The 25,829-nt window shown below is 34.9% G+C and overlaps 1 protein-coding gene across 1 annotated transcript in view; it reads right to left on the bottom strand.

The window, feature by feature from the left end:
• Positions 1 to 25,829, bottom strand: part of LOC115415336 (protein broad-minded-like) — a 178,913-nt gene that overhangs the window by 108,141 nt on the left and 44,943 nt on the right. Inside the window, 7 exon segments of the mRNA XM_030128871.1 lie at positions 124 to 212; positions 2,638 to 2,757; positions 9,374 to 9,492; positions 10,718 to 10,733; positions 10,735 to 10,804; positions 17,095 to 17,138; positions 17,140 to 17,236. Coding sequence (XP_029984731.1) covers positions 124 to 212; positions 2,638 to 2,757; positions 9,374 to 9,492; positions 10,718 to 10,733; positions 10,735 to 10,804; positions 17,095 to 17,138; positions 17,140 to 17,236 — 555 coding nt within the window.

Here is a 25,829-nt window from a genome sequence, read left to right on the forward strand (position 1 = left end):
TGTGTGTGTGTGTGTGTGTGTGTGTATGTGTTCTCCAGGTGCTAATCTGATACTGTGTGCTTCCCCGCTGATGTTAAATAATATGGGAAGGGGGGGGAAGGAAAAAAAATATATCAATCTCACCTCAGGCCGAACGTGTGAGACTGCTCATAGTGGAACAGAGAATGAATCTTCGCATCTGAATTCACAGCAATCAGCCTGTCAATCAAATCCTGCGGAGTAGAAAAAGGAGAGGCCGTGAAAAAAAGAGCGCGGCGGTTACAGAACAAAACCCACAAACAGAGCAGGTATTTAAGACGAGCACGGTGGAAAATGTACATCAGCTTCAGTGTGTTGGGGTTTAGGAGGAGGAGGCCGTGGAGATAGAAAACAAACGAGTGGGTGGTAAAGGGAGGGAGAGAGATAGGAAGAGCAAACATGCCCTCTGCAGGCCGGAAGAGGTACTGCATCAAATATGAACCATAGAAGAAGAAGAGTGTGTAGAGTGTGTGTGTTTGTGTTGTAGAAAAGACATACTACAAAATAATGTAAACTGAAAAAATTTAAAAAATGTAAATATATCAATAAAAAATTAAATAAGAATATATGAGAAAAATAGGAAAAAAGGTAAAAAGTTAAATAAATAAATAAATAAGACATAATATTGAACCCAAATGGTACAGAAGAGGATTAGGGCCACTGGAAAAAAAAAATAAAAATAAAAAATTAGGTCCAATATATTTCATTGTTATTCTGAGGAAAAAAAAGTAAGAATTCTAAGAAAAAAGTCAAAATTCTGAGGTTTCAGTCAGAATTCTAAGATTAAAGTCTGAATTCTGAGAAAAAAAAAAAGTCAGAATTCAGATTTTTTTCTCAGAACAATAATTTAAAAAAAATACAGAAAAAAAAGTCTGAATTCTGAGAAAAAAGTCAGAATTCAGACTTTTTTCTCACAATAATAAAAAACATATTTTTAAAAAAGGCAGAATTCTGAGATTTAAGTCAGAATTCTACAACTAATGTCTGCATTCTGAGAAAAAAAAGTCAGTCTTCAGACATTTTCTCAGAATTCAGACTTTTTCTCAGAATAATAATAATAATAATAATAATAAAAAACTTATAAAAAGTCAGAATTCTGGGGGGGAAAATCTGAATTCTGACTTTTTTCTCAGAATTCTGACTTTTTCACAACAATAATACGATACAACAATAATACGAAAAATATTTTTAAAAAGTCAGAATTCTGAGAAACAAGTCAGAATTCAGACTTTTTTCTCAGAACAATAACAATAAAAAATATTTTTAAAAAAAAGTCTGAATTCTGACTTTTTTCTCAGAATTCTGACTTTTTCTCTTTTTCTCTCAGAACAATAATAATAAAAAAATCTTTTAAAAAACTCTGAATTCTGACTTTTTTCTCATAATGATAACTAAAAACATATTGGACCTTAATTTTTTTATTTTTTTTTTCCAGTGGTTCTAATCCTCTTCCGTACAAACGGTGACTGTTCACTTTAACCACATTATTTATTCATGCAGACCTTATTCATCTTCACTTTAATGAAATTTGTCCCTGAAATGGATGAAATTCAAGTATCTCACAAACAAAGTGTATAATGAAACTAATCAACTTCATTAATATTCATGCATCTTTTCTATATTTAACCCTCAGGACTTCCTTTAATATCATAAAACACATTTATCCCCAATGACAAAAAACCCAAATCTGCTGTAAAAATATTATATATTAATATTTTCTTTCCCTTTAAAGAAGTGAATGTTTTAAAACTACTTCTGCCTGGAATATACATATAAAATATTAATTCTACTGTTTGAGTTTTTAACCCTTTAAAGGCCACTATGTTTATGTAGCTCCACTGCTTTTATTTAAAAAACTGAAATTATTTACGTTCACTACATTTCAAGTCGTATTTTATTATTATTATTATTATCATCATTAGCATTTTGCACTGAAATGGGTCAATGATCGGCAGTAACATTGATTTTTGTACCATCATTTATTTATTGCAGCGTCACATTAAAGAAAAAATCACATTCAAGGTGAAAACACGAAAAAAATATAAGCTTCTCCAAAAACTGCTATAAAAATACTAATATTTTCTTGCTCTTTAAACCAGTCAGTCTTTTAAAACTACTTCTGCCTGGAATATACATATCAAATATTAATAATATTGTTTGAGTTTTTAACCCTTTAAAAGCCGGTATGTTTACATAGCTCCACTGCTTTTATAAAAAAAAATACATTAAATACATTTCAAGTATTATTATTATTATTATTATTATTATTATTATTATTATTATTATTATGCACTGAAATGGGTCAGTGATTGAAAGTAACCTTGATTTTTGTCGTGTCATTTATTTTTTTGCAGTGTCAGATTAAAGAAAAAAATTCAAGGTGAAAAAAAAATAAAAAATATAAACTTCCCCAAAAACTGCTGTAACAAATATTATATATTAATACTTTCCTGCTCTTTAAACCAGTCAATGTTTTAAAACTACATATACATATCAATTATTGATAATAATTTGGGGGATTTGACCATATTCTGTAGTTTCTTTGCCAGTTTTGTGTGTGTGTGCTCACAGTTCTGGACATTCTCTGACTCATCCTCCTCATTCGTGCTTCAGACTTACAGGAATGGAGGTGGGCATCTCTCTCAGGGTGTATTCGCTCTTGTTGGGTAGAGTTTGACGGCCCACCAGCTCCCAAACCGACTGGGAGGATGAAAGCAGGTTGACCAAGGACAGGAAGGACTACAGAGGAAAAGAAAAGACATAAATGTTTACAGAAAACAGTAACGACGCAAGGTAGAAAACCAGACGCACAACATCCAAAACATTTAGAACTGAGCGTTAAAAGGCGGTTTTCGATATAAACCCAGCGGTCGGTGGCACTGATACAGAGGATGTGTTATATCAGGGTGTCAAACATGCGGCCCACGGACCAAAACCAGCCCGCCACAGGGTCCAAACCGGACCCTAGGATGAAAATGTGAAACGCAAAAATGACACTGAAGATATTAACAATTAATTCTTTTAGTTCAGGTTCTACATACAGATCAGACCAGTAAAATAATAACATAATAACCTATAAATAATGACAACTGCAGATTTATCTCTTTGTTTAGTGGAAAAAAAGTGAAATTACATGAAAATATTTACATTTATAAACTGTCCTTTCACAGAAAAATATGACTAATCTGAACAAATGAATGCAACTGTCACAGTATTCTGCCTGTTACTACATGTTTTGTGCATTTATAGATCCATTATATAATAAACAAGAAAAGCACTCAGAGAGCGCAGACCTCCGCCAAGACAGATCCCCCCCCCGATCACCACCAAAATTTAATCATTTCTTCCTTGTACCAGTATCAACATTTCATGAAATTTTCACGAAATGTCCATAACTTTTTGAGTTATCCTGCTAACAAACAAACAAACAAACACGCACACACAAAGCAAAGTGATCACAATACCTCCTGGCAGAGGGAATAATCCACATTTTTCTCTTAGTTTTAGTGGAAAAGTGTAAAATTACATAAAATGTCTTTACAAACTTACAAACTATCCTTTAATAAATAAATAAATAAATAAATAAATAAATAAATAAATATATATATATATATATACACACACTTTTTTTTTTTTTTAATATGTGGATAAGCTGAACAAATATGAACCTGAAATGTCTTCAGAGAAGTAGCTGCAATTTTAACACCATTTTGTTAATGTTTCTCAAGTTTTTGTTCATTTTGTGCATGCTGTGATCTCATTATTGCTTAATTTGATCATATTTGTTGGCTTTTTAGCTTTTATTCTGTTAATTGTGTTCATTCTGCCAGTTACTAAATACATAAAAATTTCTATTTACAAACTATTGTTTGATAAATAATGTGAATAACCTGAACAAATATGCACAAAAAAAGAGGATAATATTACAATAAATGGTGATAAATCACTAAGGAAAGAATAATGTTTGGATAATTCTAGGTCTTTAATAGTTAATGTACATGTACTTGGATCAATGACAGTGGATGTAGATGCATGTTTTTATGTTCAATTAATGATATATTTTACTAAAAAAGTCATTTTTTCTTCAGTTTTCTCTGTTTTTGATAAAATAACCCTCAACTTTAATGAACATCAACATGAACAGTACAATAAATACAGGAAAATACCTAATTTTCACTTAAAAATACAAAATACAGAGGATAATATTACAATAAATGGTAATAATCATTTAAAAAGGTTAAATGTTTGGATAATTCTAGGTCTTTAATAGTTAATGTACATGTAGTTTGATAAATGACGGAGAATGTAGATGCCTGTTTTTATGTTCAGTTAATGATATACTTTGTAGAAAAGTCACTATTTCGTCACTTTTCTCTGTTTTGCTGTAATAACCTTTGGAACTTTAATGAACATCTACATGATCAGTGAATTAAATATAGGAAAACACATAATTTTCACTTAAAAATGCAAAATACTGAGCATAATATTAGACTGAACAATGATAAAATCACTTAAATGTAGAGAAAAAATAATTTGACAACTGCCACAAAAGCTGGGTTAAATTTTTTTGTCTTTTGTACATTCACCTGGGCCGGTTTTGGCCCGCGGACCACATGTTGGACACCTTTCCTCTATATAAAGATAAAAAACAAACAGAAGCTGTCTCCTTGTGCGGCCGGCGTCTTTTCAACCACATGATATAAATGTTTGTGAGTGTTTTCTTTTTTTTTTCCCTCTGTGATGAAAACATACATTGATGTGAAGCCAAAGCGCAGATGAAAAAGGATGAAACAGCTGAGTTTTAAAAGAAAAAGACGCTGATTGCATGTGAACGCTCGCACGCGACGATCATAGCGCGGAGCACAACTGTCCCATCGCCTACGGAACAGTAAAGTACAGATGTAGGCAGCGGAACGTACGGACGAGGGCATGAAAGGAAGAAAAAACATGTTTGCACTGTGGTTGTTTTATTAAAGAGTGTGAACGGAACTACAAAGCATTTCACATTTGCCGTATAAAATTATTGATGATCGCTTTAGATGTGCGTTCTTTCATCCGTCTGTGTTTATTTGGGCTTTTTGACAAGTTGCGTTACATGCTTTCATGCATTCAGACTCCGAGGAAATAGAAAATAAAACAAAGTAAACATGGACAAAAGTAATGGGACACGTTGGATTCAGGTGTTTCTTTTCCAATAAAACAATAATGACTAATGTCAGAATACAGTTTAATATTATGGGATAAATATCATTTCATTGGTTAGTTTGGGTTAAATGTTCTTCCTCTAAATGTCTAAAATATTTTTCATGCTTTGTAAATAATAATTTTCTACCACAACTAACCATCTACTTTTTTTTTGCGTGTATTTTGCTCGTTATTAAAGATGCTCTTTTCTTCATTTTTGTTCATTTCGAGGACTTTTTTTGGTTCGTTTTTTATGCTCGTGTTGCTCATTTTTGCTCAGTGTGAAGCTTATTTTGTTGGTGGTTGAGATGGTTTTTACTTCATTTCACTCAACATTCATTCTAACAAAATATTGATCTTTATAAAGTACATGGACCAGCTCTGATTGATTTTAGAAGCAAAGATAATTTCACCCAAACTAACCAATTAAATGATATTTCTCCCATAATATAAAACTATATTCTGACATTAGTCATTATTGTTTTGTTAGAAAAGAAACTGCTGAATTCAACGTGTCCACATACTTTTGTCCATATAGTGTATAAAAACACTATATAAAGATACAAATACCAATACATTTAAAAATGCATTGCACATGTATGTCATGTATGTTATATTTTACAGTATTAACGCATTAAACTCCGGCATAAGGTAAATAAAATCAGTTCATTAGGGCAGATTCTTCTAATATTTAAATTGTTTGTTTGCAGAAAGTTGTTTTTAAAGCATTATATCACATAAAAAAACTGGTTTTATTCTGTGACATAATATAGACGCAGTCAGTTTTATTTTGTGAATGTCTCATGTTGTAAAAACAACAAACAAATAAAATCAGTGTTGATAGAAATTAGTCCAAACCATGTCTGATTCATTTTAGAAGCAAAGATAATTTAACCCAAACAAACCAATGTAATGATATTTATCCCATAATATAAAACTATCTTCTGACATTAGTCCTTATTGTTTTGTTAGAAAACAAACGCCTGAATTCAACCGTTTTTAATCCTTTAACTGTGGAACATGGGTTTGATCACTGACTGTATTTGCTGTGACTGTGTCCGTCAGCTTAGATTATCGCGGCCGTTTTGTCGTCTCGTCACACATGAAGACGCCGTCTGCGACGCGGCGGCCGCCGTGTGGTCGGAGCAGACCGCGAGTCCTGAGCGTCTGCGTGTAACCTGGCAGCTGACCCACTGATAAGACAGGCTTTAAAGGCACCAGTGGCAGGGCACCGTTCACACTCCACTGGACCTGTGTGTTCACTTGGATAGTTTCACTGAGAAATGACTTGGCTCCTGTCAGACGGCGGCATCACACACTGAATCCCACACACACACACACACACACATACACACACACACACACACACACACACACACACTTTCATACACACAGTACAGCTTCAAATGAAACTTTGAGCATAAAGATAACAAAACAAAGATAACCAAGATAAAACAAAACAAAACTAGAAAAGCACTCAGAGCGCAGACCTCCACCAAGGCAGATCAGCCCCCAACCCCCCCATCACCAAAATTTAATCATTTGTTCCTTGTGCCAGTATCAACATTTCCTGAAATTTCATCCAAATCCGTCCATAACTTTTTGAGTTATCTTGCACACAGACAGACAAACCAACACTGGCAGAAAAAGAACCTCCTTGGCGGAGGTCAAAAAACACTTCAAACCCTCAGATTCTGCTCATACTTGTATTTTCCAAAGTACACGTCCTCACTATGGTAAACTGTAGCCTCATGCACATATCCGTCTCAGACCTGCCTGTACTTTCTGCCTTTAACCCTCTGGTAATCTCACCCATAGACGCCCTATAATCACCAAAGTGCATAATCTGTGCAGCGCTGTAGTACTGTTCAAATGTTCGCCATTGTTGCTGCAACAATGAATCGATTAAATAGATCCAAATCGATTCTTAAAGAGTTGGCAACGAATTCGTCAGTCGAGCTAAAAAGTTGAAATTATGAGATAAGAAAGTCATAAACTATGACACAAAAGTCCCAAATATGAAATAAAAACTCATAACTACAACAAAAAAGTCACAACTATGATATAAAAAGTCATAAACCGACCCAAAAGTCACAAATATGACAAAAAGTCATAACTATGACATAAAAGTCATATTTTTACCTTCATCAACATAAAAATGTGTAGATTATTTACTCTTTGTTTCATAGATCTTCCACGTGTGTTTAGCTCCACCTAGTGGTTAAATCCAGTAGCCCTAGCTAATGTACATCCTACTATAATGGACGTTCCTGTGTCCGGTGCGTCTTCGTCTGACGCGTATCCCGATGTTGCAACACGGGAGGGCGTATGGGTGCAATGCACCACGGAAGGGCGCTATCGTACAATGGCACCACAGGTACAATGCCGGTAGTCGTTTTAAATAAAGTTTCCTTGAACAGGAAGTAACAGCGGAACAGAAAATGATGTCAGCACGCAGCTGTGCTACCCGCGAGACCACGGTATCTTGTATTTTGAGTTTGCATAGCCAGTACATATGATTTCTATAGTTGTACAACTTAACCTTTATTTTACGGCATGAACTTTAGTTCTAAACAAGACATTCGACCGTAACTGTAGCAATGTAATAAATTAACTGCATATGGAATATCAACATGGTGTAGACAGCGTGGGACATAATGTTCTGATGTTTCCATGTGTTAGCATAAGCAGTGCAGTGTGTAACATTATGCATCAAAAAGAATTTTGTATTTGGGATATTTGTACGCCCTTTCCAGGTTCACCCTTTTGAGTGTCAAATAAACCTGATGAGCCACCACTTCAGAGTCTTTGATACGAGAAAGGTGTTATTAGCCATAATAAGCAAAACAGCACCAATAGTTTTTTTGCAGCAGCTGGAGGGTTGAAATTCAAACTGTATTAACTATTAAGGTCCAAATACACAAATAAATGAACCACAGACTAAGAAAAGTGGGTTTAGATCAGTTTTTTCCACTGTGGGGTCGCCTGAAATTTCTAGCAATTGATAAAAATAAAGACTTACTAATAAAAAAAAATACATGGTGAGTTAAGAGAGACAATCCATAAAAGATATGACAAACTGAAGCTGAAACACTGTGGTTCTGTTTCTGTGTCAAATGTTCATTGTGGTCAGTTTCAGATGCTGCAGCTCTTTCATAATCCATAGTTTCAGTTCTTGTTTGTTCAGTATTAATTGTCCTCCTTGTAAATCACAGCTGGACTGACTGGACAGATCCTGACCAAGGAAAATAAAACTCTCCCTTTGTGCAGTAATCTACACCTGGATTTACTCCCTCCATCCACAATAATATACATTATATAGACTAAATGTCCTCGAAAATTAACCTGGATTTGCAACATAGTATAGCAAACTATTACATGATCCAAAAAAAATTAATTTTAGGAAAAAAAAATGCCTCCGTTTTGAATGTCTGGGGTCGCCAGAAATGTGTGATGTTAAAATGGGGTCAGGAGACAAAAAAGTTTGGGAACGACTGGTTTAGATAAATATGAGTCCTTTAAAGTTATTCAGCGCTGTTTGTCTCAAGGTTATTATCGTTAACGAAAACTAACGAAATGACGAAAACTAGAATTGTAAAACATTTTTGTTAACTGAATAAACAAAAACTATGATTAAAAGAAAAAAAAAACGATAACTAACTGAAACAGTATTGTGTGTTTACAAAACTAACAAAACGGATAAAAATTATGGCTTAAACATTCCCTTCGTTTTCATCTTGTCTATGTCGGATTGATATGAAATCGATTTATTTCCCTCAAGTAATTTTCTCTGCTGTCACCGTATGATATTTAAGGGTCCGTCACTTGTGTTCACTTGTGGTTTCCAGTCGTCTTCTGGTCCCCATTCTACCTGGAAACATGGAGACTAAAGTTGGGAGAAAGCAGCAGAGTCCTGTCTGGGATTTATTTGAATACGACGACAGAGAAGAAGAGAAAAGAGACGACTAAACTAAACTAAACTAAACTAAAACTAAGCATTTAGAAAATAATGAAAACTAATAAAAACTAGCAAACCTGCTCTAAAAACTAATTAAAACGAACTGAATTAGAGAAAAAAAAGTCCAAACTAAATAAAACTCAACTAGAATGTAAAATCCAAAACTATTAGAACCTTAGTTTGTCTGGTGTCATGCTCATTACAGTTCGGTACCTTCAGGCAGCTCCTGTCTATGGGGTCCATGGGAGTCGGTTTAGGACGAACCACTCGGACGTCTTCGCTGCCACATTCCAGGACTGACCACAGCTCCAAAACCAGCGCTCGAACAAACCCTGCAACGAAACACCACAGCTGAAGGAAATACAGGGAGAGATACAGGAACAGTGAATACCTGATCCCATAAGGCAGGGGTGTCAAACATACGGCCCACGGGCCAAAACCGGCCCCCAAAGGGTCCAACCCAGCCCACGGGATGAATTTGTAACATACCAAAATTACACTGAAGGTATTAACAATCAGTGAGGTTAAAATAATTTAGTTCAGGTTCCACATACAGAACAATATGATCTAAAGTAAAATACTGTCATAATAACCCATAAATAATGACAAATACAAACTTCTCTATTTGTTTTAGTGTAAAAAAGTTAAATTATATGAAAATACTCACATTAACTAAGTATTTGTTCACAAAAATTTTGAATAAACTGAACAAACATAAATGCAATTTTAACAATATTCTGCCTGTTACTACATGTTCTGTGCATTTATAGATCCAATATATAATGATAACTCTGAATCTGTCTCTTTATTTAGTGCAAAAGTGTGAAGTTATATGAAAATATTTACATTTACAAACTATCCTTTAATTAAAAAAAAAGTAAAGCTGAACAAATATGAACCTGAAATGTCTTCAGAGAAGTAACTGCAATTTTAACACCATTTTGTTAATGTTTCTCAAGTTTTTGTTTGTTCTTGTTATGCTTAATTTGATCATATGTGTTGGGTTTTTGTTATTTTTTCTGTAAATTGTGTTCATTCTGCCTGTTACTACATGTTTTGTGCATTTTTAGATCACATGCACATGTGTGACTGATAAACTGAGGCAGAATATTGTTCAAATTTAATTTATTTTTCTTAAGTAATTTCAGGTTGTTTGTTATTCACATTTTTTAAAGGATGCTTTGTAAATATAAACATCATCAGAATGTCATTTTAATTTTTTCACTTATTTTATTTTCTGACCCACTTGAGATCATATTGGGCTGAATGTGGAACCTGGACTAAAATGACTTTGACACCCCTGCGATAAACAGATCTAATGTGTAGTTTCTATATTTTGCTGTATTTAGATGGTGTACTACAGCAGTGGGACAGAATAAGCCCTCACAGTATTTTCCTGCTGACGTCTGATCTGTCTTTTATTTCATTCACCATCCTGACAGACGCTGACAGAGTTGACTATGACAAACTTGCCGGTTTATGCCGAACGGCAACAAATGTTACAAAAACACGCGTGTAAGCAGCGACGCCTGCGAACGTTTGTTTGTGCGTCGGTACCTGAGCTGTGCAAAGCCCGCCACCCCTGGAGCCGTGGCCGCCACCCTGGGTCACATCACCCCGTATCCAAACTTCTCACAGCGGCTCCTGCACGAAACACAAACACACACTCCATATTTACAACCTTCGGAACTTTGGACGTTTTCTGACTGATTGATTACACTGGAAAAAAAATCTAACTCTTACCAAGTGGATTTTCCTCATTTCTAGACCAAATATGTCATCCCACTTAAAATCAGACAGAATCACCTACAGAGGAACTTTAGCAGAACTGATTTACAGACAACAGATCTGGAAAATCTGATTTCAACAAATCTGAACAACATCATTTTCACTTGTTCCACTGGCAGATTTGTTTTTGCTTAATTCAAGAATTTTTTTTTGCTTGATTCAAGATTTTTTTGCGTAATTCAAGATTTTGTACTTAATTCACGATTTTTTTGCTTATTGAAGATTTTTTTGCTTAATTGAAGATTTTTTTTTTACTTTATTCAAGTTTTTTGTTTTAGTCAAATTTTTTTGCTTAGTTTCAAGATTTTTTTGGTTAATTCAGGATTTTTTTTGCTTATTTAGGATTTTTTTTTTGCTTTTTTCAAGTTTTTTTTGCTTAATTCCAGATTTTTTTTGCTTAATTCAAGGTAAAAAAAAAAATCATGAACATATTTGGACTAGAAATGAGAAAAATACACTCGGTCAGATTCAGATTTTTTTGCCAGTGTGTTTGACAACTTCGAGAGCAAAAAGTGAACGTTCATTTTGTCTCCTCGGTTGATCCGATGTGCAAACCCGTGACGCTGCTGGAATCCTCAACTACATAATGTAGTTCAGAACAAAGGAGAGAAATCAAATTGCAAATTAATTTTGACGCCCTTCATTAATTACAGCACAATGTCAACCACTAAAATAGGACGAAAATATAATTACATCCTATAATTAAAGTGAAATGCCCAACGAGAGAAGCAATTATGTGAGTACGTAAACAATGGCAGTAAATTAAGCCCCTTGGGGAAATTAGTGAAGGTCTGCCGTGTACGTGTCGGACCAGATAAATCATGTATATACTGTGTATGTGCTGCCTATGCACTGTCCAGTAATGCATGTATTTAACCCAGCAGAGAAGAGCAGCTTGTGTGAGTTTAGCGGCTACGGTTGAATACTAAACAGCCCCGAGGAACTGAGAGTGGACCCCGAGTAAGGAGCAACAATTACCACATCTCCTGAGAATAAATTAAGGCTAGAGATGACACAGAGCAACGAAATGAGACATGTTCCACAGAAGTGCACAATGTGGAAAATAAAAGCCTACAACGGCACCATTTATACGAAACCGAAACAAAGTCAATTCAGGGAGGAGTAAACTTTAAAAGCGCTGCGTAATATCATCAGGTAGAACGTCAGATAGAGACTACCGACTTCTCAGCTCCTATTTACCGTCTACTCTTTTACTGACTCTCCACAGCCGCTGGCCTTTGCCGCTTTAACCGCATTATTCCAGCGACAGGAAATGGAAATGTCTCTTCAGCCACACAGATACGATCGTGAGAACAAATATGACGACTTACTGTCCTGGGGTCTGAACACTTTGGGTTTTAACTCAACTTTAGAGAATTCCGTCACAGTTCAGGTTCCTCTTCACATTCCAAAGTATTTTCGTGTATTTTAGATAAAATATCATTGGCGACAGTCTGTAGCACATTTTAAGTCTGAATCCTCACTTTGGGAAAGGTGGAAATACATTGCTGTATGAAATGCTTGGGATATGAAGCAATTTTGTTTTTAATTCTATATTTACTGCATTACCTTCTTTATTTTATATGTATTTTGAGGGAAGGAAATATGAATTTGTCCTAAAGGGATGAGTTAGTGTGTATTTAAGTACAATGTTTATCACAAAAACATTAATTCTGCAGTTTACACCATGGAACACATACATATTTCAACAGAGATTAAAAACCCAAACAAAAAAAACAAACCTACATATCCCGTGATAATGGAAATGTAATAGAAGAATGTTTCTTAGATAGATAGATAGATAGATAGATAGCTAGATAGATAGTAGATAGATAGATAGATAGGAGAGATAGATAGCTTAGATAGATAGATAGATAGATAGATAGATAGATAGATAGATGATAGATAGATAGATAGATTCAAGGAAAAAGAAACACACCACTTTCATTTTCTCGATTTTTTCAGAAATATGACAGTTGTTGCAAAATTACAAACTACAGTGAGTTCAGTTCTATTCTGAGTCCAAATGAAATGACTGTTTTCCCTGGTTCTGGTTGACTGATTTGATTATCAGTCAGAACCTGTATTTGTGTGTTACACACCCATGTCTGCTCAGGAGTCAAACTCACAGATGAATTGGACCTCTGCTCAGTTCTGCACAACCATTCCCTATAAAAGACACCAAAATGGAGCACAAACACATTTGTCCACAGTGACGCCACTACTGCAGCCGGACAGAGATGGGTCCACTGGCATGTTTCAGCTGGACGGAGCAGACGGGCTGTAGCCAGGCTGTTTGGACTCCACCACTCTACCGTTGGACTCCTCGCTGAGCGTTACACACCAGCGGCTCCTCCAACCACCGTCCCAGATCTGGTCGACGCCTGTTCCAACCGCTGCACAGGACCGGGACAGTCGGCTGTCACATCTGTGTGACAGGTTTCAGCCCAGTCTCTGTCCGGCTGCAGTAGTGGCGTCACTGTGGACAAATGTGTTGTGCTCCATTTTGGTGTCTTTTATAGGGAATGGTTGTGCAGAACTGAGTAGAGGTCCAATTCATCTGTGAGTTTGACTCTGAGCAGACATGGGTGTGAACACAAATACATTCTGATTGATAATCCAAATCAATCAACCAGAACCAGGAAAACAATCATTTCATTTGGACTCAGAATAGAACTGAACTCACTGTGGTTTCCAATTTGCAACAACTTCATATTTCCTGAAAAAAATCAGAAAATGAAAATGGTGCGTTTCTTTTTTCCTTGAGTGTGTGTGTGTGTGTGTGTATATATATATATATATATATATATTATATATATAACATATATATATATATAATATATATACACACACACATACTATACACACAAACATACATGTTTTGGCATTTTACATCAAATAATTGTTTTGGATTAGAAACAGCGTGATGCTGCAGTTTTTTCAGATTTATTTATTTATTATTTATTTTAAAGAACTAGCAGCATTGTACCCATGGTGCCATTGTACGATAGCGCCCTCCTGTGGTGCAACAGCGGCAGTGTACCCGTACGCCCTCCTGTGCTGCAACAATGACCACACATCAAGCGGACTTTGAGCGGACACAGAATGCGCATTATTATTATATATAGATAGATGTAGATATAGATGTCCTTTGTAGTTGACAGTGGGTTTTTTTTTTTGTTTTTTTTTTAGCCAAGCTGTGAAACTCTTGTCAGAATCGGAATAGCCTGGATTATCATTGTGTGTTCAGTGAAATTAGGAGTGCTACTCCAGGCAGTGCAACAATATGAATAATAATAATAAAAACAATAATAATAAAAACATAGAATATTGGAGATGTGGAAAAAAGCTTCAGAAGACGTTAAGAGACTGTTGTCATGACTTTTGAGACTTTCATCTATGGTAACTGTATACGTCCTGTGTGTACGCCTGATTCATACTCTTTTTATTCACTTATTGGGTTTTTATTTTATTTGTCAGAAGCTCAATTCCAAAACTGTGTGTCTCATAACGACGGGAATAAGAGTGTGTGTGTGTGTGTGTGTGGGGGGGGGGGTGGTTTTGCTTTGTTTTGTTTGTAGTGCAGGTGTAGTGTACACTTGCTGTTGTGTCATGTTTATAATTGTAATGTTGAATTTATTTGTTTACTTTCATAAACCTGAAAGTTAAAATCAATAAAAACAACTGATATACAAAAAAAAGTAAGAACAGAGCAAATATAAAATTACAAAAACTAAAATTATGAAAAGTAAAATAAGATAATAGAATATAAAAATTTACAGAAAGTAAGATAAGACTGGAATTAAAGTAGAATAAAAGAAAAAAATAGGCATAAAATATAAATAGACACAATATTAACAGTATGTATATCTATGAACACGTCTATGAAAACAGTGTAGAAGTACTTGTCCCCTACCGTGGACAAAAATACATCACTGGGTCTCCTGAGGATATTTATAAGACACGCAGCAGTGTAATGTACGGTCATGTCACATACGTCTGTGTTTCCTTTTCCTGGTGTTGCTTCACCATAACTCAAGTCAAAGACCCAGTTGAATAAAATATGACTTTGGCACATGGACGCCGTCAAAGATGATTAAAAGCGAGCGGCTGCCAAACGCACTTGTTCCAGGACATCCATAAAGGTGATGAAGCCAAACCATCAGACTGTTTCAGCATCCACTTTATCAGCGCATGTGCAATAAAAGTGTGTTCGACTGTAATCGGAGCTTACATTTTAACCTGGAAATACTACAGGTGCAGGGGGGTGTTGTATATGTGGACTTTCACTGCACGACGATTACGCATCAGCTGTTATAAAAGAAGGGGTGGGGTGGGGGGTGATTGAAACCGGGTGGGGAGGAGAGTGACCGGTGCTGCTGCTTGGAACAGATGACTTCACCTGGTTCTCTGAGGTGGACCTGGACGGGCTCCAGGTGGGACTGGGTCAAAGGCACAGGCGTGTTCGACGACAAAACCCTCCACGGTGACAGACGAGTAAAACAGATACGGACGTAGAAAAGCACAAATACGAGTACAGTAGAAACATTTAATCGACTCGAACTGATTAAAAAAAAAAAAAACACTATTGGGTTAGAATTTTCCTGAATCGAAGCTTCGTTTCCTTAATTTCGCTGCCACTAAACATTGGTTCCACTGCTGTTGTTTCACACGGACGCTTATTGTGACGCACGTGACGCCAGGATCAACGCAAACTACATAAGAGACGAGGACAAAAAGGCCGAAAATGTCCAGATGTTGACTTTTCTACACTGGAACCTGCACTTACTCCTTTAAACTTTCACACAAACACTTAAAATATTTGTCTTCATTTTAGTTTAAGTTGTTAATAAGTTGGATCCAAATGTATTCATGACTGTGGTGCACATTCAGTTTGTAGATGTATTTCACATATATGTAGATATCTTTATATATACACTTTTATGCTGTTATAGTTATTTCTATATAGATTTTTTAAAATATATATCCTTTTACTTTTATGCCTTTATGTCATTTGACTTGTTTTTAATATAGATATCTTTATATGTACACTTTTATACTGTTATTGTTATTTCTATATAGATTTTTTTATATATCATTTTACTTTTTTGCTTTTATATCATTTGACTTTGTAGACAGATAGACAGACAGACAGACAGACAGACAGATAGATAGATGTTTATACTGTTATTTATATGTAGATATTTTATATCCTTTTATTTTTATGCTTTCATATCACTTGATTTGGTGTTTATACTGTATATAGAGTATCTTCATATACACACACGTTCATACTGTTATTTCTATATAGATTTTTTAATATATACTTCTTTATGTCATTTGACTTGATTGTTGTTTATATGAATACTTTTTAATATATACACAATTTTATACTATTATGTTATTTCTACATAGAAGATATGCTTATATATCCTTTTACTTCCATAATTTATGTCATTTGACTGTTTCTTTATATATAGAGATATTTTTATATACATTTTTTATTGTTTTTATTTCTGTATAGATATTTTAATACATCCTTTTACTTATATACTTTTGTCATTTCACTTTTTTCGTTTTTTATTTATATAGATATTTTTATATATACATTTTTATATTATTGTTATTTCTATTTATCCTTTTCCTTTTATACTTTTGTCATTTACCTTGTGTGTTGTTTATATATAGATATTTTTATACACACATTTATATTGTTATTTTTATTTCTATGCAGATTTATTATATACTTTTGTCATTTCACCTTTTCGTTTTTTATATACAGTATAGAGAAATTTTTATATTTACATTTTTATATTGTTATTTACCCTTTTATACTTATGCCATTTACCTTGTTTGTTGTTTATAAACAGATATTTTTATACACACGTTTATATTGCTGTTATTTTTATTCCTGTATAGATATATTTTTATACATCCTTTTACTTTTATACTTTTGTGTTTGTTATTTCAGCTCATTCTGGAATAAAGGGCCACGGTGTTTGTCTTTTTCAAATTTTTCGTTATTTTTTTTTTTCCACTTATTCCAATAATTGTTAATCAAATCGGAGCAAAAATCAATAGGTAAAACATAAACGTCGATATCTGCAGCTGCACGTATGGGCTGTGTGACGCGTCCGTTTGTTTACCTGCAGCTTTTTTTCGTGAAGCGTGAGAACATGTAGGAGACCGCATTCGTTGATGGCGCCGGTCTGCTGCAGCAGCAGAACGCCTTTCGGAGTTCAGCGAAGTTCAGGCAGACTGTCCAACAGCGTCTCCTCCCAGACGAGTCTGTTTCAGAGACGAGGGAAAAGCAGGATATTTACACCGTAATTAACACCATCGATCAATACGCCACGAAGGCATTTAATCACCTGCTCAAGAGAACGGGCAGGGAAATGCAGCTTAAGTCTATTAGTGAACGTACCTCTGAGCTAACGAGGTAACCTCAGGGTTTTTTGTGATTAATGACACTGGTTCATATGGTTTTTTTACCATCTATTAATTCCACACAGTACCGGTCTGACTGAGGCAAAAAGGAAAAGGTCTTTATTGTGTTTTTCCTGGGAAAATTAACTGTTACACTCTAACAAAGTGAGTTTCCAATCAATTTGAATGCAAGTCAAAGCCAATTTCTAGCATCACTGAAGTTGTTTTCTTGTAACATTTTTGAAATTAAAAGTTATTGTTTCATATTCCAGGTATTCAAAAAAAAAAAAAAAACAGATAAAACTTTATTGATCCATAAGGGAAATTACTTACATGTTATTGTTACTTGAACTTATGTTGTATGTATGTTATGTTGTCATGCAGTTTTTGTTTTACTATCCCAGTCTTCCATATTTGGGTCAAAATGACCCACATTCATTTACAGTAGAATTACCTCTGAACCTCTGATTCACTCAACAGTAAAAACCAAAGGACTCACTCACTAAATGGATGTGGACATTATTCTATTGCGGTTATATACTATATACTATATATATTTTTCTTTTCAAATGTTCTGAATATTTAAAAAAAAAATAAAATAAAATTGTTCAAAACATTCCAAAAAATAGAAAAATAAAAAAGTTTTCAAACATGAAATCATTCTTTTGCAAAACCAAAATATAACACAAATAGGGCCGTGTATTGGCAAGAATCTGGAGATACGATACAAATCACAAAACTAGGATCACGATACATCACGATATATCATGATACTGTTAAAAAGGCCATTTTTTTGTTTGTTTCTTTTTTAATAATGATTATTTCCTGGAAGAATTGAATTACACTAGAAATCTGCACAAATACTAAACACATTTTTATTTGATCACAACAGGATCTAATGTTCTATCACAAAATGTTCCTGTGTTCAAACTGAAATTCTGTTTTACAGACATTACAGTTTCAGATCCTGTTCAAATGTTCAGATTCTATTAGTTCAGAACTAACATCAGAACAGGATTTTAGTGCGATCCCAATAAAGGAACCAGCATCTGCCTCTCAGACAGTAAAAAGTGCTTTTAGGATGATTCAAATAACCATTAATTAATAAAACAGTGTTAAATAATAAAGAAAATGTATACAATAAAGAAAAACAAAAAACAAAAATGAACCTCTGTCATATCTGCATTTGAGTAAATACCTAAAAATATCGATACAGTACTTTTTAATATTGATACAGTATTGTGAAGTGAAATATCACGATATATTGCAGAACCAGTATTTTCTAACACCCCTGAACACAAATGATTATTTTTAACACGACAAAATTACAAAAGTGTCATAAAAACACACTGATTTTAACTCGGGTCATTTTGACCTATTTATAGAAGAGTGGAGGGTCAAGACACTAATGCATCTAAGGCAGTGCTTTCCAACTACGAGGTCGCCTGGAATTCAAATGGAGTCGCCTGAAATTTCGAGTAATTGATTAAAAAAAAACCAAAAACTTACCAATAAAAAATAGTAATAATCTACACCTGGATTTACTGCCTCTGTCCACAATAAAATACATTATATAGACTAAATGTCCTCTAAAATTAATGTTTATTTGAAACATAGTATAGTAAACTATTACATGATTAAAAACAAATTAATTTTAGCAATGAAAAAAAAAAAAAAAAAAAGTCTCCGTTTTGAATGTCTGGGGTCGCCAGAACTTTGTGATGTTGAAATGGGGTCAGGAGACAAAAAACAGCTGGAACCATTGGTCTAAGACACAGGTGTCAAACATGCGGCCCGGGGGCCAAAACCGGCCCGCCAAAGGTTCCAGTCCGGCCCTGGGGATGAATTTGTAAAGTGAAAGTTAGAGCGTTGAACTCAAAATAATATCATAATAACCTATAAATAATGAAAACACCAATTTTTTTTTCTCTTTGATTTAGTGCAAAAAACATTAAATTATGAAAATGTTTACATGAACAAACTATCCTTTAACAATAAAATATGAATAACCTGAACAAATATGAACAACCCTGTAATGTCTAAAGACAATTAAGTGCAATTTAACTATATTCTGCCTGTTATTAAATGTTTTGTGTCTTTGTAGATCTGATCTGTAATGCATATGTATGAATGATAAGTCGAGGCAAAATATTGATAAGATTGTACTCATATTTCTTAACAAATTTCTTTTTTTTCAGGTTATTCACATTCTTTTTGTCTGGATAGTTTGTAAACATAAATACTGGCAGAATTGAATGTCAGTCTTTGTCATTATTTACTGGCCATCATGCTGTTATTGTACTGGTCTGCCTGGTCTAAGGGTTCAGGAGACGTGCGTAAATATTCCCCATTTAGGTTGAATTTAATGTCTCTGTGAGTGAGTTACGTCACAGCCTTTCAAACATTATCCACATCTTTTGCATTCCGTCGTCTATAAATCCAAAACCACTTAAAACCCTTTCACGTGCTTCTGTCAGACGCAGATTCATGACCGCTGCAGCAGAGTACAAACTGCTTTTATGGCGTCCTGTCAGTTATGGACCAGGCCGTTTCTGAACCCCGCCGTCGTCTCTTTGTAACAGACACTCAAACCTGTTGACGCCGGACGGTTTTGTGTTGACGACTTGTTTGCAATACAGACGATTAATGGTATCGGCTGATTAAGTGGCGCCGATCGGACGGAACGTCATTGTCAGCACATGTGGGCTCTGATAGCGACAAATAAACGCGATCAGGGTCGTCTGTGGAAAAGCTGACTTAGAGGGAAAATAACGGCTGAAAAAAATGAAAAATCACACCTAGAATCGTTTATTATTTTTACGGCTGCTTGAAGTTCAGGTCCAGATTTAAGGACTTATCCCAACACTTATTATTGTGAAGTAAGTGTTCAGTAGGTTTTCCAAATTCTAATTAACTCAAAAACAGCTGTAATCAGTAAAAAGTACTATTTAAATCCAACATAGAAATAATCTGTGTTGAATTTTAATTATGTGTTTATATGTTGGATTTAAACACACACACACACACATATATATGTACATATATATATATATATATATATATATATATACATACATATACACACACACACATAGGAAATAGAACAATCGATCGAACGAAAGAAACAATCAATAGATAGATATATTTAGGGCTTGATATTGTTTGTAGTATTGATAATTTCTTTCCTTCTACTTTTAATTATATTTGCACGGAGAAGCTGTAACGAGGGGTGTAAGAAAATACTGGTTCGGCAATATATCGCGATATTTAATTTCACGATATGTATTGATATTAAAAAGTACTGTATCGATATTTTTAGGTATTTATTCAAATGCAGATATTGTGGAGGTTCATTTTTCTTTTTTGTTTATATTTTATTCATTATTATTTAACACTCTTTTATTCAATAATGTTCGTTCCTTTGTTGGGATTGAACTCAAATCCTGTTCTAATGTTAGTTGTGAACTAATAGAATCTGAACATTTGAACAGGATCTGAAACTGGAATGTCTGTAAAACATGATTTCAGTTTGAACACGAGAACATTTTGTGATAGAACATTAGATCCTGTTCTGATCAAATAAAAATGTGTTTCGTATTTGTGCAGATTTCTGCTGTAATTCCATTCTTCCAGGAAATAATCATTTAAAAAAAAGAAACAAACAAAAAAATTGCCTTTTTAATAGTATCATGATATTATCGCGATATATCGTATTGGGACCCTAGTATTGTGATCTGTATCATACCGTCAGATTCTTGCCAGGACACAGCCCTAGCTGTAACACCCAATAATTTCCCCTGGGATTAATACAGTATTCAGATTAACTCTGATAATAAACTGTATCATCTGATTAATAAACCTATTTTAACTATTGTGACTGTATCGGCCTTGACAAATCAGCTGACCTCTAGTTACAGATGTTATAAATTGAAAAATGTTGGCCTAATAATCATGTTATATAATACATTTTACTGTCCGACAGGGTTTTAATGTGTTCCATCCAATTAGAACACTGCATAGTTTTACATAAGGAGTTCTAAGAGCGTGGTGAACTTTCATCTGTCCTTTATCAGCACTGATTATAGCCTCCAGTAGTGATTTATGTGGTATTTTTATTTCACTGTTTTAAATTGTACAGCTGGTTTTTATGTCTTTTTAATCTATTCTTGTATTTTATTCTATCATTTTACTTTTTTATTCTTCTGTATGACACTATTTTTTTTTTATAATTGTACAGCTGTTTTATGTTTCTAATCTATTCTTGTATTTTATTCTTTTATTTTGGTTTGTATTTATTCTTCTGTACAGAACTTTGGTCCACTGTGGCTGATTTAAAGTGTTTTATAAAAGAAGCAGAGAGAGACAGTTAAATTGTTAATCTTCCCTGTCAGTTGCTTTGGAAAAAAGCCTCTGCCAAATGCATAAATGTAAATTCCACTGGTCTACGAGTAAAACGCTTCCACAATAAAAGCACATTTGAGCCACTAATAAAGAAAAATTAAGTCAAAAGTGCTGGTTGGTTGTAGTTTCTAAGATACATTAATCGCTTATTTATTATATTTCATTGTGTTTTTATCTTAGTATTTTATCTTTTAATTATGTTTTATTGCATTTATTTTACTGTACAGCACTTTGGAAACCTTTGGGTTTGTTTAAATGTGTGCTTTATAAATAAAAATCGATTGGATTGAAAAATGATTCAGTTTCCTGGTGTGTCAACACATACTGCACCATGATTCTTTTAAAACTCTTCTTCTCTTGTTGTAACATACGTCAACATCTGTTTTTTTTTATTCGCATGACTAGTTGTGGAAAAAGGTCTTTCCATTGCAGTTCTGCATGATATACTATTTGCGCTATGCCCGAAAAACCACCTCTTGCCAGCGCAAAGAATTTTAATTGAAAAATGAGAGTTTTGGCAAAATTGTCGTTTTCCCATTAGGGAAATTTTTACGCTTAAAGCTATACCGTATGATGTGGCATTTTTACACTTTTCTTTTGTCATCTTAAAATGCTCCTAATAAGTGTGTGTCAAACTAAAATGTAAAAGAAATCCGCCAGGTATTGAAACTCAAAAATGTTTAATTCTCATATATTTCTAATAAAAGTCTGACCAATCATTTTAGTCGGTCCGAATAAAATAATTGGCCAAACCTGACTGAGCCTCCTGTCAATCATCCATTACGGCCGTCCAGCATCCGATCCGTTATCGCCACCTCACATCCGATATGTGTCCCTCTGAATCTAACGCTTCACTGTTGCTGCTTCTCCTGTCACTGACCACAGTCTACTGACCACTGACCACAGTCTACTGACCACTGACCACAGTCTACTGTCTAGGATGTGTTTGGATAGAACTGACATGCACATGTGGAAGGGAAAAAACGGATTTATGAACAGAAACAACAACTGAGGGGAAGAAACGGGAGTCTGATGAATGAAGGATGGAGATAAAAGTCTGGAAGTCAGCTGTACTGGACTGAACAGGTCTGCATAAAGCTCAGCTTTTCTGACGGTGGGACTCATACAGGTACATGCACATGGTGTCACACATGTAAGATGATGTAGGATGAGAATTGTATGGACTATGAAACCTCAAATGTCCACGGAAAATTCGCGGAGGCCGCGCGTTCACAGTGCGCGCGCCCATCCCCTGGGCACTGCAGTGAAGACCCTGACCCAGTACTGCACAGACCAGGTCTACTGATGGAACAGGAGCTGCGGGCCCGCGGCAGGTGGATGATGCATCTGATTACTGAGGGAGGGGTCCGCGGACACACCAAAACGGACCGAACCTCCACCTCTGCTTCCTCCTCCGTTTCCATCGCGCATGAGGAGAGAGGAGGAGGAGCCTCAGAGCTCAGGCAGCGGGGCTTTGGAGGGAGGCGGGTTGTTCATGTTCAAACTTTTACTAAGTGCTGTGAGAAATGCCACATCGGTAGGTAGAGCTTTAAGTTATATTCACATAATTTGAGGGTCAATGGAAAAGCGACTAGTCTTGGGCCAAAATGTGACATTCTGAGAATTAACAAGAGAATGGGTTTAACTCCAAAGGAATGTTTGTCTCAGAGCTACAGATCTACCTCAAAACACTTGTCACTTTATCACTGACCCTCAAATTGTGCGAATGTAACTTGCGCATAAAAATTTACCAAATGGAAAAAATGGCAATTCTGCCAAAACTCTCATTTTTCAATTAAAATTCTTTGCCCTGGCAAGAGGTGGTTTTTTTGGGCGAAGTGCAAAGAGTATATCACACAAAACTGCAATGGAAAGACCTTTTTCCACAACTAGAGTCAGGCGAATTAAAAAAATGGATGTTGACGGACGTTACAACAAGAGAAGAGGAATTTAAAAAGAAACATGGACACATCAGGAAACCCAATCATTTTTTAATTTAGTATGAGATAGAGGGGTAACATATAATAATAACACCGGTCAACAGCAAATTTATTAAGTTTTTTGAGCTGATTTAGGATCATTTTGGTGTGCTGAATCCAAAAATCACATTAATTTTGCTCAATCAGGTCAACTTTCTGAACTATGCTACATATTGGCTTTTGAACATTTTTGCTTACATTTATGGGCATTTTCACATCATATGATACAAAATTCTTTCATATTTTTTGCAATAAACAAGTTCTGAAGATTTTACTTTTGCCAATTTATGATTAATGTTTTTTTAATATTACAGGTGAATGAAATGGCTTCGACTAGAAGATCTGACGTATTCTGCTACATCTGCGCTGAATATACCACTGTACCTAACAGGAATCAAGTCAAAAAAACCTGACCTGATTGAGAAAAACAGATGTCATTTTTGGACTTAGCGGTGCAAAATGGTCTGAATTCAGTTGAATAAACCTAGACAACTTGCAAAAAACATTTCTTTGTAACCCAGTGTAATGAATATGTCTGTAAATCAACACCATATTTACATTGGTCACCATGTTTATGGAATGACTTCTCGTGTAATCTCGCGATAATAAACAAATCATCGCATTTGTGATTTAATGGAAAAACCGACATTACGCACTTCTGTTTTTTCAACATTTAGTAAATATCGGTAAAGTTTTGCGCAGATGTCCCATGGAAAATCAACTATTGTCTGCGCATGACTAGGGCTGCAGCTATCGAATATTTTAGTATTCGAGTATTCTACTGAAAATTCATGCAATTAATCAAGGAATTGGACAAAACTTATTTTCGCTTGGTTACAGAGCAATTATAAATACACAAGAGGAAATAAGTTATTTCACTTAATAATGGAGGACCAATTGGGTTCCTTCTTTTTTTTTTTGATAATTAACAGTTTTATTTGTTACATTCATGTTGTGCATACGCAACAAAATGTATTTTCTTGACTAGAAACATTTCCCCTACACATGACAATACATTGACTTTTCAGGTTCTGTCTAGTGGAACATTTCTAAATCTATTATATAAATGCACATAAACCAACATATATGTGGAATAACACCATCGTATATATTGAAAACATGAGCGAACCAGCACTTTGGTCATTTGTTTTCAGATTCATCTTATTGAAGTATGTACGATGTAACACATTTAATGTCTGAAGCAGATATTTTCTAAGACATTGTAGAGCTGTGTGACTTGTTTTCTACGTGATCGTAGTAAAAAGGCTATAAAATATGAAACATAACACACATTATGAAAGCGTTCCTTCAAAGTTATCATCTGTGTTTTGACTTGTGCCATAAAAAAATACAGCTAATACAGCTAAATTATTGAGTTCCTACTTGGAGAATAAGGGACTCACTTGTCTGTGGCTGCATCGCCGTGCTGACAGATCTTATTATTGTGCGGGTTCAGTGGGCCCATAAGAGCACAATTATAAAACGTTACAGCTCACAAAGTGGGAAATGACATAATTAACACCCTCCCATTTAGTGCAGAACATAACACTGCAGCTGAATCCAAAACACTGCCTCTGCCAAGATCACTAATATACTGGGAGTCCACAAACGGGCAGGATTAAAACGGCTTCGAAGAGCTTTGGTCCAATACAGATAAAAGAAAAAACAACAACCAGACAAACATGAACACATGAAGTTAAACTCTGATGTGGTCGATGCTGCATTATTTTTGTTTTTCGACTCAGACGATGCATTAAGAAAGAGCTTGTTTTGGGCTTAGTGCCACACGGGTCAACAACGATTGTGCTACAGGTACAAAACTACCTGATTTTATATTTAACTAAACTTACCGAAAATCAGACCCAAATCTGAACGTCTCCATTACATCATATTTGCCCCGCCCCCAAAGGGGAGACTAGGGGTATTGTTTTAGGGTCGGTTTGTTTATTTGTTTGTTAACACTTTAGCAGCAAAACTATTGGTTGAATTCAGACCAAATTGGATTTATAGATTGCCAGTGACCCAGAATACATGCCATTAGATTTTATGGAAAATTAGGTAAAAGTTTACATTTT

This window comes from Sphaeramia orbicularis, chromosome 24 (assembly GCF_902148855.1).
Source record: "Sphaeramia orbicularis chromosome 24, fSphaOr1.1, whole genome shotgun sequence".
Lineage (NCBI taxonomy): Eukaryota > Metazoa > Chordata > Actinopteri > Kurtiformes > Apogonidae > Sphaeramia > Sphaeramia orbicularis.